Source organism: Lytechinus variegatus, chromosome 2 (assembly GCF_018143015.1).
Source record: "Lytechinus variegatus isolate NC3 chromosome 2, Lvar_3.0, whole genome shotgun sequence".
NCBI lineage: Eukaryota > Metazoa > Echinodermata > Echinoidea > Temnopleuroida > Toxopneustidae > Lytechinus > Lytechinus variegatus.
In genome coordinates, this window is record NC_054741.1 from 4,914,618 (window position 1) to 4,937,475 (window position 22,858).

Below are 22,858 nucleotides of genomic sequence, written 5' to 3' on the forward strand. Positions count from 1 at the left end.
CATGGATATAGATACCAGGCTGGTGTTAAATTAAAGGACAAGTCCACCCCAACAAAAAGTTGATTAGAACAAAAAGAGGAAAATCCAACAAGCATAACACTGAAAATTTCATCAAAATCGGATGTAAAATAAGAAAGTTATGATATTTCGCTTAATTTCACAAAACAGTTATATGCACATCTTGGCTGGGGTATGTAAATGAGGAGACTATGACATCATAGGCGGATCCGGAGGGCCGGAGGGGCCCGGCCCCCTCCCATTGGCATATCTTGCTCCGATAAGGAGCTTAAATATCATATTTTGAAGTCAATATATAAAACATATTTCAGCTCTGAAATCGAACTTTCATTATTTTGTTTGATTTAAAAATTGATTTTTAAAAAGTGCTCTGTAAAAATTTATGCTTTATCTTATGAATGTTAACATTTGATTTGTCAGGTACATATTATTCCATAATGTTCTCAAATATCCCTATTCAGGTCAAATTGTCAAAGCGTAGCAGCTGCAAGCTCGCATTTTGATTGGTGATTTGATATAAGATTTCGGCTCGCGGTTTGCGCTCGCAATGATTGTTGAAAATATATTAACTCGTGCATCTTATTCATAATTTCAAACGTGCTTTGAATGTCCAGTTTTCTGGCCATAATAAATTAACAGATTTCTCGTTATCATTAGGCTTATTAGATTAATAAATAAGATATCAATTCAATAATCAAATTGACCCTTTTTCAGAATGGAATATAACGACAAGTTTCATTTCCCGCTTAGGAAGAGAAATAGGAAGATAGTCATCATTTTCATATGGTGACATAATCTTCTTAGAATGTCCCTGTCCTATGTCAAATAATAATGAAACATATCAGATCTTTTTCAGCTGTCATTGATTTCCACCTCGCAATTTTCCTACATAGTGCTTGAAATACAAAACTTTTTTCAGATCGGAATATCAAATATTTTAAGCTCGCGCTTGGCGCTCGCTTTATTGATTTTCATGATGAAAAAAAGATATTTAGAATTCCCAGATTCTAGGTCAAAATCTGAAACACGCGCACGCATGTTTATTAAGATACACAGCTTGTTCTCTATTTAAATCATTATGAGCCTATATATTCAGTTTCAGATCAGAATATCAAAAATTTTCTGCTTATGCTTTGCGCTCGCATTATTAATGTATATAGGAAGATACCAAATTATACAAAAATTTGTTAAGGATTTACAAAACAAGAAGAGAGTGTCCCGTTCTTAGGTTTGAAATCTCACATTTTCTGGTCGCGCTTCGCACTCGCATCAATTGTTTGGTTATATACTTATACCGTTCATGATTACAAAAAAGTGCATAGAACGTTAACTTTTTGGGCCGGAACGTCAAAAAAAATTCAGTTCGCGCTTCGCGCTCGCATATGTATCGTCTTAATGGCTAACTGCAAAACGTCATTAACAGGTCCCTTTTTGACAAGGCCAGAACGCATTAGAAAAATTTCTGCTCGCGCTTAGCGCCCGTAGTAATTATCTAGTTACATACTCATCTTGATCAGGTCCACAAACATTGCCCAGAATGTTCAATTTTCAGGACCAAATACATGAAATTTCAAAATTGTTTAGCTCGCACTTCGCGCTCACACTATTTAAATAGGGCTTATGAAATTATTACACACATTTATGTTGTTTATAAGAATAAAGATGTTAAAACTGTTAGGACATGGGCGTTTTGCCCCCACCCCCCTCCCCAAAAAAAATCACGATCAAGAAAGAAAAAAGAGAAAAGGAAAGGGATAAGAGTGAAATATAATATTATTTTCCAAAATATTATGTCAAAATCTATTACAAACTTGCATTTTTTGTAATAAAAATGTCAAAACTTTTGCTAGCTCGCTTCGCTTGCTCGTAACTTCTTATTAATTTTACTATAAATTAAAAAGAGGCATAATAAAAAAATAAAAAAGATTACCTCTAGTCTACTCTTAGTCCCTTCTTGCGGGAAGCTGACTTGGGTGAAGGGAATTGTGTAGTCCTAATTGTTTTTGTTTTTTTCACGGGCATCTATGTATAATATATACTAGTATTCCTTTTTCAGGAGTACAGTACAGTTTACTATAAAAAAAATGCTTCGTATTACCATTTGCTTTGCATATGACTATTTGAATGTTTTGCATTTTTTTTTCTTATGCCTTGGCTTTTAAATTATATAGACCTAATTTCGAACAGAAAATAAAGATCAAAATAAATAAAGATCAAACTTACCATTAGGTAAGCCAGCATATTCATCTGTAAGGGCATAAAACCTTACCCAAACAGTCAAATCATGATTTGTTATCAATTCTCTTTATTATCCCCTTAATATAAGTAATGTAAACGCTATAGGTGGTTATTGCATCGAATCGGGCACCAAATATGGGGAAAATATATACTGTGTTTCTAATAGGCCACATGCACTAATTGCTATCCAAGTTCATCATAGAAATGTAAAATACTAGCATATGGTGACTTGACTTTAATTACCCAACTGGTTTCGCTCAATACGTTTTTCTTTGTTCTCTTTGTCGTCAGTCTCTTGAGACTGAATGTCATAGTCTATTCCTACAGGGGAAGACGTTTTAACGCTCAAAAATCTATAATTTGCAATTTTGCATCGCGCAGAATGAATGTAAACAAACAACAAATTGGGATTTAATGATTGTGCGCAGGCGCAATGCACTATGTTCACGTTGAACTGTCTTGTGACGTCATTAGCCGTACACAGCCTGGGAGTCGTATTCTGCACAGAAATTCACGATTTTCCATCAAAATGTCGTACGCATATTTATTCAAGTACATTATTATAGGAGATACAGGTAAGGTTGATCATTTTGTTTAACCTGGTTGATTTTTAAACTATAACACTTGTGTAATTGATGGTTTTAATGTCGAGCCCCACTGGCACTGGCAATGCATTCGCAGATTTCGTTCAAACGCATAACGTTATCGTTGCTGCAATAGACATGCACATGATGATGCTAACAATTAAATATGGCAAATGCATTGTGATTGCCAATGCAATGGCCAATGCCATGGCCATGTTGTAATTTGGATGCTACCAAGTTGGATGGGTTTCCAACTCTGCTGTGATCATCATGTTGTCATCAAATTGATGTGGTGACCATAATTTGGGCACATTTTACAAATTAGGCCTATCATGATCATGATGAAGATGATTTTCAATCAAAAATATTTTGCTCACACAATATCAAAAATCACCAAACCATTCAACGGAAGGCAAGATCCCAAAGTCAAATTTGCTTGACGGAATTATAAAGTAGGTCAAGGTTTTTTCGCAAGCATTGCGATCCCAAAATTCCACAATGATCGACTAGATTTAGTGTGCGCTCGACTGAAAAGGTGTCATAAACAAGTGTGATCTTAATTAATTTGCACATGATGGTTTTGCAAGGCTTTAGAAAAGATAGCAGACAAAGCAAAGGTAAGATAATTACTGGTAAATATATCAGAAGAGAGGTTAAAACTTAAAACGCCACAAATTTTAGAATTTTACCACATTTTAGAATTTGGAGACCTCTAATCAGTAGAGGCGCACGGCCAATATTGGAGACTGTCTCCAATGTGGGAGATTATCTCCAATATCAGAGACTTTTGTAAAGAATTTGGGTACCCAATTTCAGAGACAGTCTCCAGTTTTGGATACCAATTTCCTTTGTTTACATTTGCGACAAAAGGATTACCTTGGCGGCAAATAAAAATGTGATAAGCAGATTCCGTGTGAAAAATTACCCCTTTTCACCGTCTACTTTAAAAATTCACCGTCTACTTTTGTTTTGATAAGGATTTTTGTTGTCAATCACACACAAAACAAATGGGCTTCTGACCTCAGTGAGACAACATTTTGATTGAAAAAAATCATGCTTTTGTTGGTGTTGTTTCTTTTGTCCTTTTGCAAAGCAAATCTCCAATATGGGAGACAATCTCCCATATTGGAGAGAGTCTCCCATATTGGCCGTGCGCCTCTACTGCTGATTGCAAACTTGTGATTTCTTGATGCTTGTCGAGAAGATCAGATTTTCTCGGAGCGGACGGAAATAGGTAGCAAAATTTGCTGATGTATTCTGGATCTGGATGTATATGATGCACCACTCACACAACATGCGAGGTTAGTAATACTAACCTCGCACAACGCATGTAATTTCATAGTGGACTTTGACGTTTTCATTCATCACACGAAAGTGACGAATGTGAGGGAATAAAACACGCCAAACCTTTCAATATTTCTCCACTTCTTTTCTTCTTCTCTATATAAAGTACAGGCCACCGTCTGGCGTATTGTCGTACTGTGATGTTAATCTTGATCGTATGATTTAATTTCATTTTAAAAAAGAATTGGAAATTATTTACAAAAGTGTTTTTATCGCTTACCTCCAAATATCAACCAGGATACTCCTTTCGATCCGTCCTTAGTTATCCTTAATACTGCGGTGGAAATTGCGCAAACAACATTCGGAATTCAATTTTTCCTATCGAACATTCTCGATTCAAGTCGTCTGTGCATAATAGGAAATTGTACCAAAACCAACAGGTTGCATCTCATGTATACATATACTTATAGTTAAAGTACGCCATCTTTTGACAAGATGATGAAAGTGGATTGAATGAGCAAGAAAATAATGCTGATCGCCTAGAATGCAGCTACATGTAGCAGTACAAGCTGCAGAACCGTAAACAAACCGGCTTGTGAATAGTATCGCGCCCCCTCTTTAGGCAAAAATTGATATCCACGCTGATCAAGAGGCATCTATGTGAAGATCACGAAAAAATGCTTTTATTTTATTAAAAAAAACAGCAAAGAGAAGTCAACAAACGATCCATATGGTTCGGTAAGTCAGTGTCATAGCACAATTAGAATTCTTAGCTATGATGTAAAGTCATAGTTATTTGAGCTAAAAAGGTGTGAAAGAATCGCGTGTACCAGGTGCATATGAATCCTTCACACGCGAGATGATTTGAAACCATGGGTGATGATGCACGGCCCTCCTGGACAAAAACGCATCGAGAACTTGACCTGAATTTGCTGGGACCGGCAGGTGCAATACACCGGGTGAACAGTGCCCTACTCTTTGACGAATAGTGTTGGTTTTAACATGCATAGGTTGTGACTCTCCTATACATAGGACCACTTGTTCTCTGTTACTCCTCCCTGTGTGGTGAAATAAGGTTGGCAATGTTTGGCTTATTTTGTCTTTTTCTTTGGGACAAATGCTTGATGTTTGGACACTGTCAGGTTCCATTACAGCTATTCATCATATAACTTGGCTCTTAAGTAAATTTGATTCTTTGAATTATTATTTCTTGATTAAAAATAGATTAAAAACTACAATTGTCTTGCCATATTATTTCTCACCAATAGAGGGCGTACACAAAAATGTGCCCAAAATTCAAGTTTTCGACAGGGATGCCACTTTTCCGTATTTATACGGAATTCCGTCTTTTTCCCTGTTTTCCGTCTTATTTCCGTATTTCTGACTTTTCCTGTTTTCTGTGACTAAAAAAAGTCGGAAAGTCCTCCTTTTTTCACCCTACAACTCTCCCGATCGCGATGCATGTCGATCGACCGAGTGAAAGATATTTCCCCGAGATATTTGCTTTTATACATTGCATAATTTTGAAACGCGCGCACTGCCCACTACGTTCATTGAGTTAAATGCTTTTATCAAGGCTTTTCGATTGGAATCCTCAATATCCTGGCCAATCAATGCGAGCGACAAGTTTCGAACGGATGCACATAGACAAGCGCAAAACAGCGGCACAAATCGCGATATAATAGCGACTGGTAAATACGTCTGTAAAGATGATGACGTCATCCGAGATGGCAACTTACAATGACCAACGAAAGGATGGACGATGACTAAGTTTTGATCATAATTTGAAAGGAATTAGCGGTAACTGCTGTATAAGGTACGATGTTTCTGAATTTTATATATTTTCTCGTGAATTCGGATGTGATTGTTTTTTCATAATTTGACATTTTATGTACCAAAAACGATCCAAAAATCGGTCTGCCGAATGTTGCCTTTTGTTGGATCTAACGTTACAGCTGCATGCTGATACGGTACATAACCCAGGGAGCTGCGGCCCGCTTCTCTAGCCGGTGCTCCCTGGTACTGGGTTAGCTGATTGCCTTTATGTACAGGCCAACAACTCTTCAGTCTATGTATTGGTGAGTAGAGCCAACGCGGTTCAGCGGAGGAACCAAAATACAGAGACTGAAGCTTTTTCTAGTCTAGCGTTCTATTACTTTAGAAACACACAACTAACTACTGTCAGTTTTTTCAAACCTTGGCTTCAATGTCATCGATCACAAGGTAAGAAGCCACTTGCCCCCCCCCCCTAAATTTTGAGGTGGGGGATACCCTCCCCTCCCAAAAAAAAAAAAAAATTTTACCTGTGTCCATCCAAAATTTAAGGTGGACCCCCTAAATTTTTGGGCTTCCGCCGCCAATGCCCCAATTCACTGATCCTTGTCTGGACACTGTCCCTGCCCGCGATAAGTTTCAGTATTTTTGGAGGACACCTAGTGGCATCCCTGTTTCGAGCACTCTGGTGAATACAAAAATTACTCCCAAGTTACTAATGAAAAATTAATTGCAACTGTTAGGAAAATAGTATTTTTGGTCACAAAAGTGATATTTTAATGATTTTTTTTAAGTGTGTGCTGTGTATAGCATTAGCATACCATAGTCCTACCTGTAGATTCCCCACAGGCAGAATAAAAATTAACCCTTGAGTGACATAGGACCAACGTTTGCGTCCTTTCCAGTGGATGGAGTGTTCTCCATCAGAGAATGAAGGTTACACTACATGGACTTAATCAATGCTTGCCATGTGTGATTTGAGAGTGTGACGCCACTGACGTACGCAATGAAAAAATAGAGGTGGAAAACCACCCATGGGAACATTATGTATGCCATGCACATTGCACACACTAGTTACAGCACTAACCTCGCACTAGGAACGTGATTTCACAGTGGATTTTTGTTAGAAGTTGGTAAACATTGCTTCATAACAATATGAACATGTACCAAGTTAATGTTTGCCGAAACTTGGTAGGATCTAAACTAAAGTTACTCACCAGGACTCTTCCCGTCGTGACGAGTAACTTGGCGAAGCTGGGCCCAAACCCACACCATACATTTGGAATTTTTGCGAGGCATTGGTACCTCTACCTCAGGTTATGGTTCGTGTAGGCTCCACAGCCTTCGCTAAACTTCACGCTACACCTACTTGAACCATCAGGGTACATAACTCGCTCTGATACTCTGAGTGACAACGGTGTTACTTTATGTGGGAAAACATAAAATTCATGCAACAAAATGACCTCACAATTGATTTATAACAACTCATCGTACATTCCACCCTGTTTCACTCCTTTTTCCAATTTCCATGCTTGATCTGTCTCAAAGTTGGTGATTTTACAGCCAGTAGGCAGTAGCTATTTCTTTGCATGTATTATAAACTGCCGAACCAAATCATCGCAAACGCAAATTGCGCATGCGCAGGGATTGCGGGTCAAGACTCATGAATATTTATGAGTATTCCTTTAGATCAAGATTGCTTTGTTATTTTCCCGATAGCAATATGTATTTACATTATATAAATGTCTTAATGATTTTGCTATTATTGTTTTGTGCATATGATAGAGAAGGCTTGCAGTTTTCCATACTTAGCATAAGTCTCCCTGATAAACATTTTTTCTTGGATGCTGTAGTGTAATGACAAAAGAAAACTTTATTGTGTTTACCTGGGGAAGATGAAAATCAGTGGAAGGGAAGAATATAAAGATACAACTAAGTTACATTCTATGTAAACATGATCCTAATAGTATGTTGGTCATAAATGTTACCAAATTTCACTACGTATTGTCTTGTAATCAGTTTTTGTCTCACCTGCGAAGCAGAGTGAGACTATAGGCGCCGCTTTTCCGACGGTGGCGGCGTCAACATCAAATCTTAACCTGAGGTTAAGTTTTTGAAATGACATCATAACTTAGAAAGTATATGGACCTAGTTCATGAAACTTGGCCATAAGGTTAATCAAGTATTACTGAACATCCTAATAGAGTTTCATGTCAATGACCAAGGTCAAAGGTCATTTAGGGTCAATGAACTTAGACCATGTTGGAGGAATCAACATCGAAATCTTAACCTGAGGTTAAGTTTTTGAAATGTCATCATAACTTAGAAAATATATGGACCTAGTTCATGAAACTTAGACATAAGGTTAATCAATTATCACTGAACATCCTACGTGAGTTTTATGTCACATGACCAAGGTCAAAGGTCATTTAGGGTCAATGAACTTTGGCCGAATTGGGGGTATCTGTTGAATTCCCATCATAACTTTGAAAGTTTATGGATCTGATTCATGAAACATGGACATAATTGTAATCAAGCATCACTGAACAATAATAGACATTTTGTGCAAGTTTCAGGTCTCATTATTAAGGTCAACGGTTATTTTGGGGTCCATGAACTTTGGCTGATTTGGGGGTATCTGTTGAATTACCATCATAACTTTGAAAATTTATTGGTCTAGTTCGTTAAACTTGGACATTAGAGTAATCAAGTATCACTGAACATCCTGTGCGCATTTCAGGTCACATGACCAAGGTCAATGAACTTTGGCCGAATCGGGTGTAACTGTTGAATTACCATCATAACTTTGAAAGTTTATGGATTTGATTCATGAATCTTGGACATAAGAGTAATCAAGTATCATTGAACATCCTGTGCGAGTTTCAAGTCACATGATCAAGGTCAAAGGAGTAAGGCCAATGAACTTTGGCCATTTGTCTAGTTCATAAAAAGTGGACGTAAGAGTAACCATGTATCACTGAACATCTTGTGCGAGTTAGAGTAGTTTTCAAAGTCAGCACTGCTGCTATATTGAACTGCGTGATGCAGGTGAGACGGCCAGAGGCATTCCACTTGTTGTTTTTCTTGGAGTAAAAATTCTTCTCCAAACTTATTGAGTATCAGTTCAAATGCAAAAATAACTTTTTTTTTAACCAGTGAAAGGGAAGATTTTCATAAAGGTGCATTCTATGTAACCATCCTAATAGTATGTTGATCATAAATGTTACCAAATTTCACTACGTATTGTCTTGTAATCAGTTTTTGTTTTTCTTGAAGAAAAAAATTCTGCTCCAAACTTATTGAGTAATCAGTTCAAATGCGAAAAAAATAACTTTTTTTTTAAAGTAATGTTCAAAGACAAAATGCATGAATTCCATTGTTCATTGGCACACTTGTGTGCCAATTAGATTCATAGGAAAAATGAACCAACATGCTAATTTACATGTTTAGAATGAGTATTGAAGCTTGGTCTTAGATCTTGAATTGTCATATCTATCTTTGAATGGTAAGAAGTTGAACTTTCATTGACGATCTAGGTGGACGTTTCACAAAACTATTTGTAAATTAAGAAATATTTTAAGAACAACTAGTGATACTCTTGTGGTAATAAATGGTATAGGCCTAAATCAAAATGTTCATTGGTGATGGTAAGAGAGGTTCACTAGTCATTCTTAAAGTCACTCTTTAGTTATGTACAGCTTTATGAAACACCCTCTGAAAAGTGGGTTTCCTCTTTATTCATAAACCTCATACACAAAATAAGGGTGTATACAGTATAGTGTGCAATTTTGTATAATCAGCATGTCGTTCCTTTATAAAGCTGAAATAAAAGAATTGTGATGCAATGATAAAATGTTCTTTCAATTTAATGCATTCTTTTACATTTTATTCCATTAACAGGTGTTGGTAAATCCTGCCTCCTACTCCAGTTCACAGATAAACGATTCCAGCCAGTCCATGATCTCACAATAGGTATGTCAACTCTTTAATAAGAATGCATTTGCAGCTGGTTTATAAAGAATACTCAAGGAATGAACAAAAAATCGGGGGGAGGGGAGGGGGGGGGGGCTGCAAATATAAGTCACACTGACATGTAAATTTCCAGTTACATGTGGTAGGTTTATACCATAATACATCACCGCATTGGTCAGATTACATTGAAGGGACACTCTACATTACTCAATGTGATTATGCATTAAAGCATTTAGCTTTGATAAAGTATCAGTTGTTGAATGAATATTTTACCCATTACAATTAAGCTATGGCATTTTTCATGGCCGCTAGATATGAATTGAAATCTAGCACCACCCCCCCCCCTCTCATTGGTAATGTATTTATTTGAAATGTCTGTTTGAGCACTTCATACATTTGATACCGGTAATTGGATATTGTAAAGCTTCTGACCAAAGATTGTATATGTATGTGTCATGAGGTCGCCCACCAAAAAGGATGCTGCTGTGCCTGTTACATATTTTGGTTGATTTGTTGAGTTATTATATTTTTAAAACCCAAGTAGCTTTGCCAAAATGTTTGGTATCGTTTCAAAGCTGGATTCATTGGCTAATAATGTAGAAAGTTTCATTGCTCTAGGGTAAAGAAAAGTTGAGTTACATTATAAATCTTTAAACTTAGACAGCACCAGGTAGTACTAGCACCAGGGGTGGTGCCAGAAGCGGTGCCACCTGTACAAAGTTAATGGGGATTTTCAATATTTTGTGCTATTTGGGGTTAAAGTAAACGTTCATATTTTTGTGAAAACTTTGTGAAAACTACAAATTTGGTATCAAATTAAAGCTAGAACATTCTTCTTTGCTGTTAATTGATTGGAGAATAAGTTTGGCAATGTCTTTGTCAAAAAACAAGCTAAAAACAATGAAAAAGAAATAGAAAAATTGTCAAAACACAATTCTTCTATATTGACAAATATTTTTTTCAGTTATTCTTGGAGCTTTTGTGTATGAAAACAGAAAATGAGATTTCTACTATTTAAGATAAGATTTCTACTATTTAAGATGGATTAAGATTTACGCAGAAAATGTTTAACTTGAGGGGGAGGCCATTATGCCCCCCCCCCCTGTATTACATGTATTAGGGTTAAGACACTTGTGTTTATCAATTTATTAATTTCTTTAAATTAATGATCATTTTGTATTTTTGTATTTGACTTACTCCTGTTATATAGGCGTTGAATTTGGTGCACGAATGATCAATATTGATGGCAAACAAATCAAGTTACAGATATGGGATACGGTAAGTGTTTTCTCAAAACAGACATGATTTTTGTCTCACCTGCGAAGCAAAGTGAGACTATAGGCGCCGCTTTTCCGACGGCGGCGGCGGTGGCGGCGGCGTCAACATCAAATCTTAACCTGAGGTTAAGTTTTTGAAAATAACTTAGAAAGTATATGGACCTAGTTAATAAAACTTGGCCATAAGGTTAATCAAGTATTACTGAACGAACATCCTATTAGAGTTACATGTCACATGACCAAGGTCAAAGGTCATTTAGGGTCAATGAACTTAGACCATGTTGGAGGAATCAACATCGAAATCTTAACCTGAGGTTAAGTTTTTGAAATGTCATCATAACTTAGAAAATATATGGACCTAGTTCATGAAACTTGGACATAAGGTTAATCAAGTATCACTGAACATCCTGCATGAGTTTCATGTCACATGACCAAGGTCAAAGGTCATTTAGGGTCAATGAACTTTGGCCGAATTGGGGATATCTGTTGAATTCCCATCATAACTTCGAAAGTTTATGGATCTGATTCATGAAACTTGGACATGATAGTAATCAAGCATCACTGAACATTTTGTGCAAGTTTCAGGTCTCATGATTAAGGTCAAAGGTCATTTAGGGTAAATGAACTTTGGCCGAATCGGGGGTATCTGTTGAATTACCATCATAACTTTGAAAGTTTATTGGTCTAGTTCATTGAACTTGGACATTAGAGTAATTAAGTATCACTGAACGTCCTGTGCGCGTTTCAGGTCACATGACCAAGGTCAAAGGTCAATGAACTTTGGCCGAATTGGGTGTATCTGTTGAATTACCATCATAACTTTGAAAGTTTATGGATCTCATTCATGAAACTTGTACATAAGAGTAATCAAGTATCACTGAACATCCTGTGCGAGTTTCAGGTCACATGATCAAGGTCAAAGGTCATGTAAGGTCAATGAACTTTGGCCATGTTGGGGTTTTTTGTTGAATAACCATCATATCTCTGTAAGTTTATTGGTCTAGTTCATAAAAAGTGGACATAAGAGTAACCATGTATCACTGAGCATCTTGTGCGAGTTAGAGTAGTATTCAAAGTCAGCACTGCTGCTATATTGAACCGCGTGATGCAGGTGGGACGGCCAGAGGCATTCCACTTGTTTTATCATTTGAGATTAGATTGAAGATATTTCCTCACTTTTGATTTCAATGTGATTTCCTGTTAGAAATGGGTTTTTACTCCCAAATGCAATTTTATATTAACTTCCCATTGAGTGACAGGATATCAATTTTCTACATGTTCATGTTGTAACATGTAATTTGAATACAATTTTTCATTATTTTTGTTTCATTTTATTTCCTGTAATGGATTACGTGCAAATCAAATGAGTAATTTTACCGGTGTGTAGTTCAATTTACAGAATTTCCCACTATTTTTTCTATACCGTCATTTAATACTTGGTTGAAAATGTCATTTTACAGCCGTCCAAAGTAGAATAGTCATAGTTCCTTCAGCAAGTTATATACTGTGTAGGTGGATCAAACTGATTTACAGATCAAATGTATGTGCATGTGAATCATTATCATCACCATCCTCTCAATCTCTACATCACCATCATCACCACAATTATAATTTCTCATAATTATTCCCATCATCACCACCACCATTATCATCTTCATCATCATCATTAACTCATCATCATCATCATTATCTTCATCATCTCATCATCATCATCTTTATCCTCTCCATCTCTACATCACCATCACCACCATTATCATTTCTCATAATTATTCCCATCATCACAACCACCACCATCATCTTCATCATACTCATCATCATCTTCATCATCATCTCCTCATGTTTACCATCATCAAAATCCTAACTAATCATCATCACTGTTACCCACTTTCTTCTTCCCCTTTGTTTTCTACAAGATGTCACATCTCTTTTATATCATTTGCAAATATGTAAAGCTAACAAAATCCAAATTGTAGTTTTTTATTCAGCAATATCTTTTTCAGATATTACAATAATATTACCATTTTTTCCCCTTCAATTATTCATGTTGTAGGCTGGTCAAGAATCATTCCGATCCATCACAAGGTCGTATTACAGGGGTGCAGCAGGAGCTCTCTTGGTATATGATATCACTAGGTAAATGTTCTCTTTTAAGTAAATTCATAAATTTCTAGTCATGCCTTTTTTAATTTTTATTTTCCAGATATTCAGTTTTTTTTTTATTGGTTGGAATGCTGTATTCCATACATGGGTAACAATAACTTGAAAGCATTTAAAAAGGAAACAAAATTACGAACTTTCACACATTACAAATATGATCCTTCTTCCACTGTTTCATTGTACTGAAATTGTTTGAAAATGAAGTTTGATATTGTTTAAAAAAGCTGAAATAACTAGATTAGCAAATCTGAGATAGAATTTGTTATCGTGAATTCTGCTCCTTTCGATTATTCTACTAAATATTGAAATGGGGAAATGAACAAGATTCTGAGATCAGGATATGAGAAGATATTTTTTTGTAGCCAAGATGAAAGTGATTAGGTTGTGCTTTGTTTTATTCTTTGCAGACGAGACACATTCAATCACCTGACCACATGGCTGGAGGATGCTCGTCAACATTCAAGTTCAAACATGGTTATTATGCTAATTGGTAATAAGAGGTAAGTTGAAGAGGGTATGAGGAAAGGTATTAAAATGTAAGACTGAGACTACTCAAGAGTTATATATCAATGTACTGACATGTATACGTTATATTGATGTGTTTATTGTTTACCGATTGTCTCATCAGAAAATAATAATATTGGAAATCTCATTGGATCATTATGGTGATGTGTTGAGATCAGTGTTCACCCTCGTGAAGGACCATTTGTATACATGTATGTACCAATGCTACACCTGAAAAAAGGTTATGCCAAAATTCAGGAAAATCTATTTGCTACGAGCTAATTGCATAAGTAGTCGGTATTTTATGTCGAGTTATCATTTCAAAGGTGAATTTGAATCCATGTTTTAAGTCATTGTTTACTCAGATTTCATGTGTTACATGTGTTTGATTTAATGTTTATAGAGAAAATATTACAGTAGTGAATACAAGCTTTTAGATCATATTTCTAAATCCAGGGTTACTAAGGTTACAGCATTGTACTGTTTATTGGTTGATTAACATAAAGAACAACTGACTTTTCATCCTGACAGTGACCTGGAAGCAAGACGAGATGTAAAGAAGGAAGAGGGTGAGGCGTTTGCCAGGGAACATGGTCTCATCTTCATGGAGACCTCAGCCAAGACGGCTGCTAACGTTGAGGAAGCCTTCATCAACACTGCCAAGGAGATCTATCAAAAGATCCAAGAAGGTGTCTTCGACATCAACAATGAGGTAATCACATCTGGGAGATACTGACAATTCCATTGTCCAGTGTATGTAGGAAATATAAACATCAGAGTTGCTAATTTTCCGGATTTTTCCGGAATTCCGGATTTTTTCCTTTGCTGAAAAATATTCCGGAAAAAAAAATTGATTGTCAAAGTGAAATCCGTAAAAATTTCCCCTCCAAATCTTGTCACGGAGTTCGCTACGGAGAGCGCAATTTCAATTTTGGATGGCCAATTTGCGCAGACGGAAAATTATTAGCGTTGTGCGCAGCATGAAGTTTAGCTGGTACTGTACTTGCACGGTACGCGCGAGCAATACATTGTAGCAGTTGCAAACGCCGCCCTATACCCTGCAGGGATACGGGTGTCAGCGCTATCCCAGTCGGGCGATCGCCCGGTAGAACCGCTCGAAGCACGGCCCGGTGTGGCTGCAATTGCCTGCTGCTGCGTGAGTGATTGGTTGTCTGCCGCGGGATTTCAGCTGAAAACCTATTTGCTACCATGAAATATGTGTTCTCTGGTGCGTATTCATCAATTCATATGTGTGAACTATCCATCATTTTGATAGAAATTGTGATTTATGGATTTTCAATAGTATAGGATTGTCTTGTTGATGAGTACAGTGAGTGAAAAAGGGCACCCCAGCTGCTACATACACCCGTCCCGAGTCGCACCCATTGGCCGCAGCATATTAACCCGCAGCAGGTTAACCCGTACCGTAATGAGTACGGGTTACATGATTTTTTTTTTTTTGAGCACCTTTCTTGCCTATGATATGAAGTTTATTATGTCATTAATTATTTGTTATGTACTACTGTAGATTAATGATTTCAGCCCTCTAAAGAATAAGAAAATGTTCCAGCTTCAGGGGGCTTCGCCCGCGCGCCCTTGACCCTGCCAGGGGCCCTGGGCGGGCCCCTGGACCCCCGGCCTGGGTTTTCAGGATTTTTTTGAGCTATCAGTTAGCATCTCTAAACATGAAATTAAGGAAAGAGGGATGGTTGATATGATAGATTTCTGAATTTATGTGGGCTTTTTTTGTCAAGGATATTTTCAAGGAAAGTGTCTGATATTATAATGCTGTTTGGGTCATATATTATTGTATGAAACTAAATTTGATATAAGGCACAAACATGGCTGTTATAAACAGGAAACTGGGTTGAAAATATGAATAATATTAATTAGAGTTTCAGTGGCAATAGTATTTGGTATTTAATATCTGATTTTATTGCTGGACTATCATGATAATTTGCACTACATGAGCATGACCTGATCAGTTGCTGTGATGTCTGATATACCTTACACAACAAGGAGTTTCAGTTTGACTTGGTCCAACCAAAATTACATCATTATACCCCAGGATATCATGGATCCAGCAATGTTTGGCAACTGCCAAGGCATCAAGTTCTTAAGCTAATAACTTGAGCAATGATTATGATAACTTGGCAGCGTTTCATGAAATGACTAAGTGATGGACAAAGTCTGTTTTATCCTACAGTAGTCAGACAATGGTGCTTCTCAGCCAATCAAAATCAATTAATATTGTCAGATAACAAATATGATGATGGAACGTTCTCCAGAAGTTCCGAGATGAAGATCATCGCCAACGGGAGGTGGCTCCCCCCTCCACATTTTGCGCATGATGTTTGCAATGCCAACAGCTCTAGGTGCTATGTTTTATGAGGTTTTTCCTCTGAGTCTCCTACATATATCTATTAAGACCAAGTTTGCATAATTTTGCTGATGCATGTCTTGCCAAAAATTTCTCAAAACCATTAATTGTACTTTCAGCCAAATATATATGCATGAATATTTTTGCTTTTACTGATTCAAATTACTTCATTTTATTTTATGATTGGATATGTTTCACTAATAAGTTTCAACAAAAAAAAACCAAAGAAAAAAACAAAAGCTTTCAGAATAAGAGAGTGAAATTTCAAAAGTTTCTTCAATACATTTTTTTTCCAATGCAGGCTAATGGAATCAAACTTGGGCCTCAGCATAATACAGTGAACCCAGCACAACCATCGGGTGATAGAGGACAACAAGGGGGCCAGGGATGTTGTTAATCCAACCCCCTTTGGTTGGATTTAAATGCCCTTCCTTTAATCTGGAGCTCCTCACTCCATGTAGGATAACCTCAAGTCCCCAGCCCTTGCCTGCTAGTATTCTGCCGTTCTCCCTTTCGTACCCGTCTATGACCATAGATGGTTTGGGCTCAGGATCCCTTACTGCCCAAGCCATTCCTATTCTGTGCAAGAGATGACTTTCCTAGGTAGGTCAGTCCATCCCTCTCCTATCTATCACCAAACGCCCGTTCCCCGTACCCCTGGCCGTGTCATATCCACGTACCCTTGCCGTGTTCAACATATCTGCAGGCGCCAATGGAGCAGGGTTATTGATACGTGTCTGCCGACGGCCCTGGGTTAAAATTGCAATGTATTGAAATGTGCACTTCATGTAGATTATGTGTACATTGTGATTTGATGAACATGGCATGCTTTATTGCGATATGAAGGGGAGAAGTAAATATATATTGAAGAGCCCTATTAAACAGAATACTCTTGGGGAGATGTTACTCTCGTGTAAATAGCCATGTACTTGTGGATATAATAGTCAAGTGGTCTGGTAATACTGTGCATTCTTGGAAATTTTACTAGATTCTTTTTGTAGCATGATAAGAAATGTATGTTTTAATATGTGATCACATTGATAATGTTCTCATGGCACACAGCCATCTATGAAGCACTAAATGAATGTTCAAATTTAATGAAGTATTATCTGAAACAGTATATTATCATTTCAAACTTTTAAAAATAAAGTGAAGGTAATTCTAAAGCAACCCTATCCATATACTGAAATCTATATAACCTAAAAGATACAGTTTTTGTATTCATTTTGCAATTTAGGTTTTTGGGGAAGTGAATAAGGGATCAACATCTTCTAGCAAGAAATATTAAGAAATTAACATGTGAATCCTATTTGATCCATAGCCTATCTACATGTACATGTCATCGGTAGAATATGAATGAAACCTAATTTCCTTAAAATCCTTTCATTTTTTAAGCAACAGATCGATTGCCAAATGATCATGATTATTCACAAGTGTCACAAGAGTAATATTGATGAGTGTAGGAATAAGAGAAGATTGTAGAAAATCTTGCTACAGAGGGAACCAGATAAACCAAAGTGTTCTGTATTAGTAAGGTGTCATGCTATCAAGATGTTTTTCTGGAGATGGTTTGATTTTAGTTTTTTTTTTTTTTCAATACCAGAGTTAGATTTTACCAGTTGCCCCCCCCCCTCCCCAAAGAAGAATTGTCAACCTTCAAAGCAAACTTCCACCAAATCTGAATTTACCTGTTATCTTTTATTTTTACTTCAAATTCAAATGATGCCAGTATCATCAATCAGTATTGGTTGATTATTTTGATTTCATGTAGGGTCTGGCAAAGTGCTAAAAAAATGGCCATTCTTTGGTTTTTGTTTTGGGAAGGAAGGGGGGAGGGGTCAACTTGTGTGTGTATGATTACTAGAAACGAATAGAAATGAAATTGATTTAACAGAGATATATTATCATGCATTCCATATAGAGTGTCTCTGTATTTATCAGTGATATATTTCTTCTTTTAATGTGATTATCTCTTTCACTCAAGTTTGTGTTTGTTATTAGCTGGTTAATAGATGATTGAATAAAATGAAAAGGAGGTACTCGTGGTTCCTTGCTTGAGAGATGGAACATCATCAGTTTTACAATTTCATGCCACTCTTTTAAATTAAGTATCAGATATTTTGGTTTTTCATTTATTGGAGATGCAATTCACTCGAATGTTCATATATTTAATTTTTTAAAATTATTTTTGGTCTAATCCTCCCCGATTGACTAATTTGAGATCACTTCAAATAATTCTTTCTATGAGTGTTTTTTCTTTTTCTTTTTGGCATGAAAGTGTTGTTCGAAATGTTAAATCTTTCTTGTATTGAATCGCGGAGTAGGACTTGCCAGAAGTCGGAACTTCTTTGATAGTTAGTATATAGCATGGATGTTTATGTGTTTATTTATTAAATTATTATATTAATGGATTGAGATAGGGAAAAGGTATTTATCTGGTTATGTGGATCATCAAATAAATTATTTCTTTAAAGTTATATTAACATATCAAATTTGCCTCCCAGACATTGACAACAACAAAATTGTAATGAATATATATATATATTCTAGAGTATACTAGTAAGTAATAATGTTATTAAGTTTTTCAGAAGGATTGTTTATACTTGGATAGGATGAGAAATATAGGGTCTGATGTTAAGTCATATAACAGAGTACTGGTAAGTCGGCAAGTGATCAAGTGCACCTAATTTTTGTGCAATGTCTGTGCAGTTTAGAGGTAGAAATATGCATTACATGTCTAGTATGGCTAGGTTGAGGCTAGACTATCTGGGGAAAAATGGAAATGGACAATAACACTTAGGAAATCATAGACAGCCAAGTCTGTCAGTTTGATGGGTTTTTTTTTGACAGCCATTGTTTCTTCTACATATGTAATTCTGTGGACAGTGAAGCCGGACATACTATAGTCTGAGTGTAGCATCAGCGACAGATAACGGAATATTTTTATCTGAAAAAAGTTGATGCTTTTGGTCTCATCACACATTACAGGCATTTCATGTTATTGCATTCATGTGCCCATTATTTATTTTAGGGTGTGCATTATTGTTACACTGCAAGAAGTGCAACAAAATGTCCACTTTGTGAAATTCCATGTTTACAATAATATAGGATTGTTGGCTTACATTCATCAATTCGATACGTTTTGTAAAAATTTCTATTTGATATTCATGAATTGAATGATGAAACAGATAGGTTAGTATTAAACCAGTACTTAATGCCTTGTGTTTATATACCATGGTGTTTAGTGGTACAGGGTGTATCATAAAACCACAAGAAAGCATGAAATCCATCTGATTTTCAACAAGGTTTTTATATGATTATCATTGTGCATGGATCGACCCCACCCCCATTCCCAACCAATTTTATTTTGTAAAATTTTTGTATAATGTAATGTCCACATTTTATCCCTATACATAAGAGCATGAAAATTTGATATTTCAGTACCATTAATCTTATAAATCTTCTCGACCACAAATAAGTTCATCATTAGCAACCAATGTTTGATACAACACAGGTCATCCAGTTGCACAGATGCAAAGTGACAAGGTTAGCTCTTACTTCCATCAATCAAATTGAGGCATAATTTGTAATAGATTTAATGAGACTTCATGATTTGTAGATTTAATGATTTTTTTACCCGATTGCTAAGACAGCATGAGTACCGGTTCTTGTAAACAAGCAACCATGACCTGGTAATGAGGATAAATGCCTTATGAAATGGCATGAGGACTCCCAGTGGGAATCTGGCGAGCGTTTCATGAAAGGACTTGTCTGACGTTTCACCCGACAAACCCTGTTTTATCCGACAGTTACCATAGAAACAGTGCCTCTCAGCCAATCAAAATCTAGAAAAGATGTCAGATCAGACAACTTGTCAGACAAAAATATTGATGAAACACTCCTAAGGAGAATCTACATATTTTTAGATGGAAATTGGAAACGCTGCACCCACCCATCATATGAGAAATATTGCCCTGCACTGTTGAACATAGACTTTGTGGTAGGGGGAATGGATTCAGGTTTTGTTGTCATTGTCCTGACTTTTTTCTTTTCAAGACCTTTATGCAATGGGTATACACTCGTGAGAACTGTGTTAGCTTCATTATCAAAGTAAACAAGAGTACAATGTCGTTGATCATATTGTATGGATCTGTAACATCAATTTAATTTGTAAATAAACACTTAGGTATACACATGCAAGTTTATTTTTTAAAATGTATGTATACAGTGTTACTGTTTTGTCTTGGTAACTGGTTGAAATGAAGAGTTGTGCACATTCTTTGTGTGAATAAAAATAAGTTAATTGTACACATGATTGGTTTTAGAAAAAATGATTGGCAAAGAAAATTGAAATTAACTTTTCTTTATGACAATTACATATTTCTAAACCCCTGCAAAGACAATATTTAGACAATGTAGATTCTTGATCATTGTTTTGGAATAAGGAGGCTTGAATGGGATATTCATAGTGTCAAAACATAATTTCTCTTTCTTTTTGTGGGGGTATTTTCAGCAAGAACATGTATAAGCAGATTCCATAAGGGGATTTCTGCCCACTGTAACATGCAGCAAATGTGATCTTGCAAATACTCATCCATTCCGAGTTGAAAGTTAAGTGATCAGTAATATCGAAACAATTTCATGATTGTTTGTGTATATGGATTTTCATATATTTTCATATCCAATTTTTTGTTGTGCTATCTTCAGGCTTGCAGTTAAATTTATTGTCTCAATCATTGTTTAAAGCAAGCTTCCGTAAGCTCACTGTCAAAGTGGCATAATTCCATTCTGAAAAATAATTGAATTGAAAGATAAGTCAACCATATTTCTTCTGTGATTTGTCTGACATTGAATTTATAGTGATTTTTTTTCTCCAACTGAAAAAGGTAATATATTTATAGGTGCAATCAATATAAGTATTATTATTGTTTTCTTTCTTTAGCACACATTTGTATAAGCCTTCTGGCAAAGTAGATTTATGCTTTTTAAAATGAATATGTTGATTTTGAAATCTAATCAAATTTGTTCATCACTCTGTCCTTTGTACTTATGTTTGAAAATGTAAATTATGTGGATAACGTCTTAATGAGATAATGAACATACATGGGAGATAATGCATTATTTATCAACATTTCTCAAAGGAATTGTGTTAATTTTCAGTCTCTTGATGAAAGCTCTTTCTAAGATATATGTGACAATTTAATTTGAGAATATATTTCAAATTTTTGTATTTTTCCTTTATATTTTTAATTTCTATGACCCTCAAATCCTGTTCCGCGTATACATGTATTACAATGGTTTAAGCGCACTGCACAAACATATATCGGATGTTAACGTCTACAACTATGTATGCATATATGTGTACTGGAGTTTAAAACTTCTACATATGTATATATATTAATATATGCCAACATATTTCTATGTATAGTATGTCTCTCCTATAGTTAAACATGTCACATTTAATCAGCATCACAAGAACTTGCATCCTCTGGCTCAGATTTTATATATAAAAAAAGGAAGACTGGATTATTCTTACCAGTATTTTGTTTCCAGTTTAAAGTAGTTATGTCAACACAATTTTCAGCAGTTCTGTAAAAGTACTCATAAAAAGAGTAAGCTATGTCACTCTGTGGCTCTAAAACATATCTCAAGTTTAAGAATTTTTGCAAAACAGCTTGGAAAAAGCTGATTTGTCAATTTATGGAAATAGTTCAAAGAACCTCATACAACAATCCACCAACTATGTGTCACTCACTGAAGTTAAGAATCTAAAAAAGATATATATATTTATATTTCTCAGTGTATCAACATTAGAGCCTACTGTAGATAAGACTTCATTTAGTCTACCTATATAGATAATGTGCTGGATGATTTTAAACCTCCCTTCTTAAAAGTACTTTGCTGCTCATCTTACCCGTGCTGTATTGTTTCTAGTAATTAGATAGATGTATGCATTTTGATTCATTCTATGTACTTTCTCTGTATATCTGATCTGATTAATAACAATTGTGGCATGGAAGATGATTAAAATTGGTCACCAAAACCAGATATGTTAAAAAGAGATCTTGTTCATTAGATGTGCTGAATTCTACTGTTCTCCATAAAAAGGAAAAGGGGTAAGTGAAGCTTGAGAAAAATCTGACAAACAGAAACAATTAGATATTGCAAAAAAATGTAGTCATTGTGGATTTTAAACTGGCGGCATATTGGTCTAGACACCGGCTTCATCTACTTTCCATCGCTCTTGTCCAACATGGTCTAATCCTAGTTTAAAGCCATTTAGTTTACTAACCATTTGTTCTACATGTAATTACCATTTTGATAGCCCATTTACAACTTTGTCCAATTTCCAACTAGGTTCTACCCATTTCGTCTAAATATTCACTTGGTCAAACACTATTTAGTCTTTATGGTTAGATGCTGTTTTATGAATCAAATTTTCATATGACCAAATGGAAGTGAAAAAATGTTCACCATCTGGGCATTAGACTACATGAGAATTGTACTAAGTAGGAATTATATCAAGTGCAGTGCACACCAAACACCAATAAGACAAAACTGATTATAGACCAAATGGTTTTAGCCTATGTGGTTATCCTGTGAATTTTGATCACTGCGAAGGGGTATTACAAGCCAGGCAAGACGACTTCGAAATTGGAATGTCAAGAAAT

At 35.9% G+C, this 22,858-nt stretch overlaps 1 protein-coding gene across 1 annotated transcript; it reads left to right on the forward strand.

The window, feature by feature from the left end:
• The first annotated feature begins 2,687 nt into the window (after positions 1–2,687).
• On the forward strand, positions 2,688–19,658 carry LOC121407125 (ras-related protein Rab-2A-like). The gene is made up of 7 exons (XM_041598056.1): positions 2,688–2,831; positions 9,798–9,869; positions 11,080–11,147; positions 13,197–13,279; positions 13,711–13,803; positions 14,339–14,519; positions 16,489–19,658. The coding sequence occupies exons 1-7, from the start codon at positions 2,690–2,692 to the stop codon at positions 16,582–16,584; spliced, it is 735 nt and encodes a 244-aa protein (XP_041453990.1). The 5' UTR covers positions 2,688–2,689; the 3' UTR covers positions 16,585–19,658.
• The last annotated feature ends 3,200 nt before the right edge of the window (positions 19,659–22,858 follow it).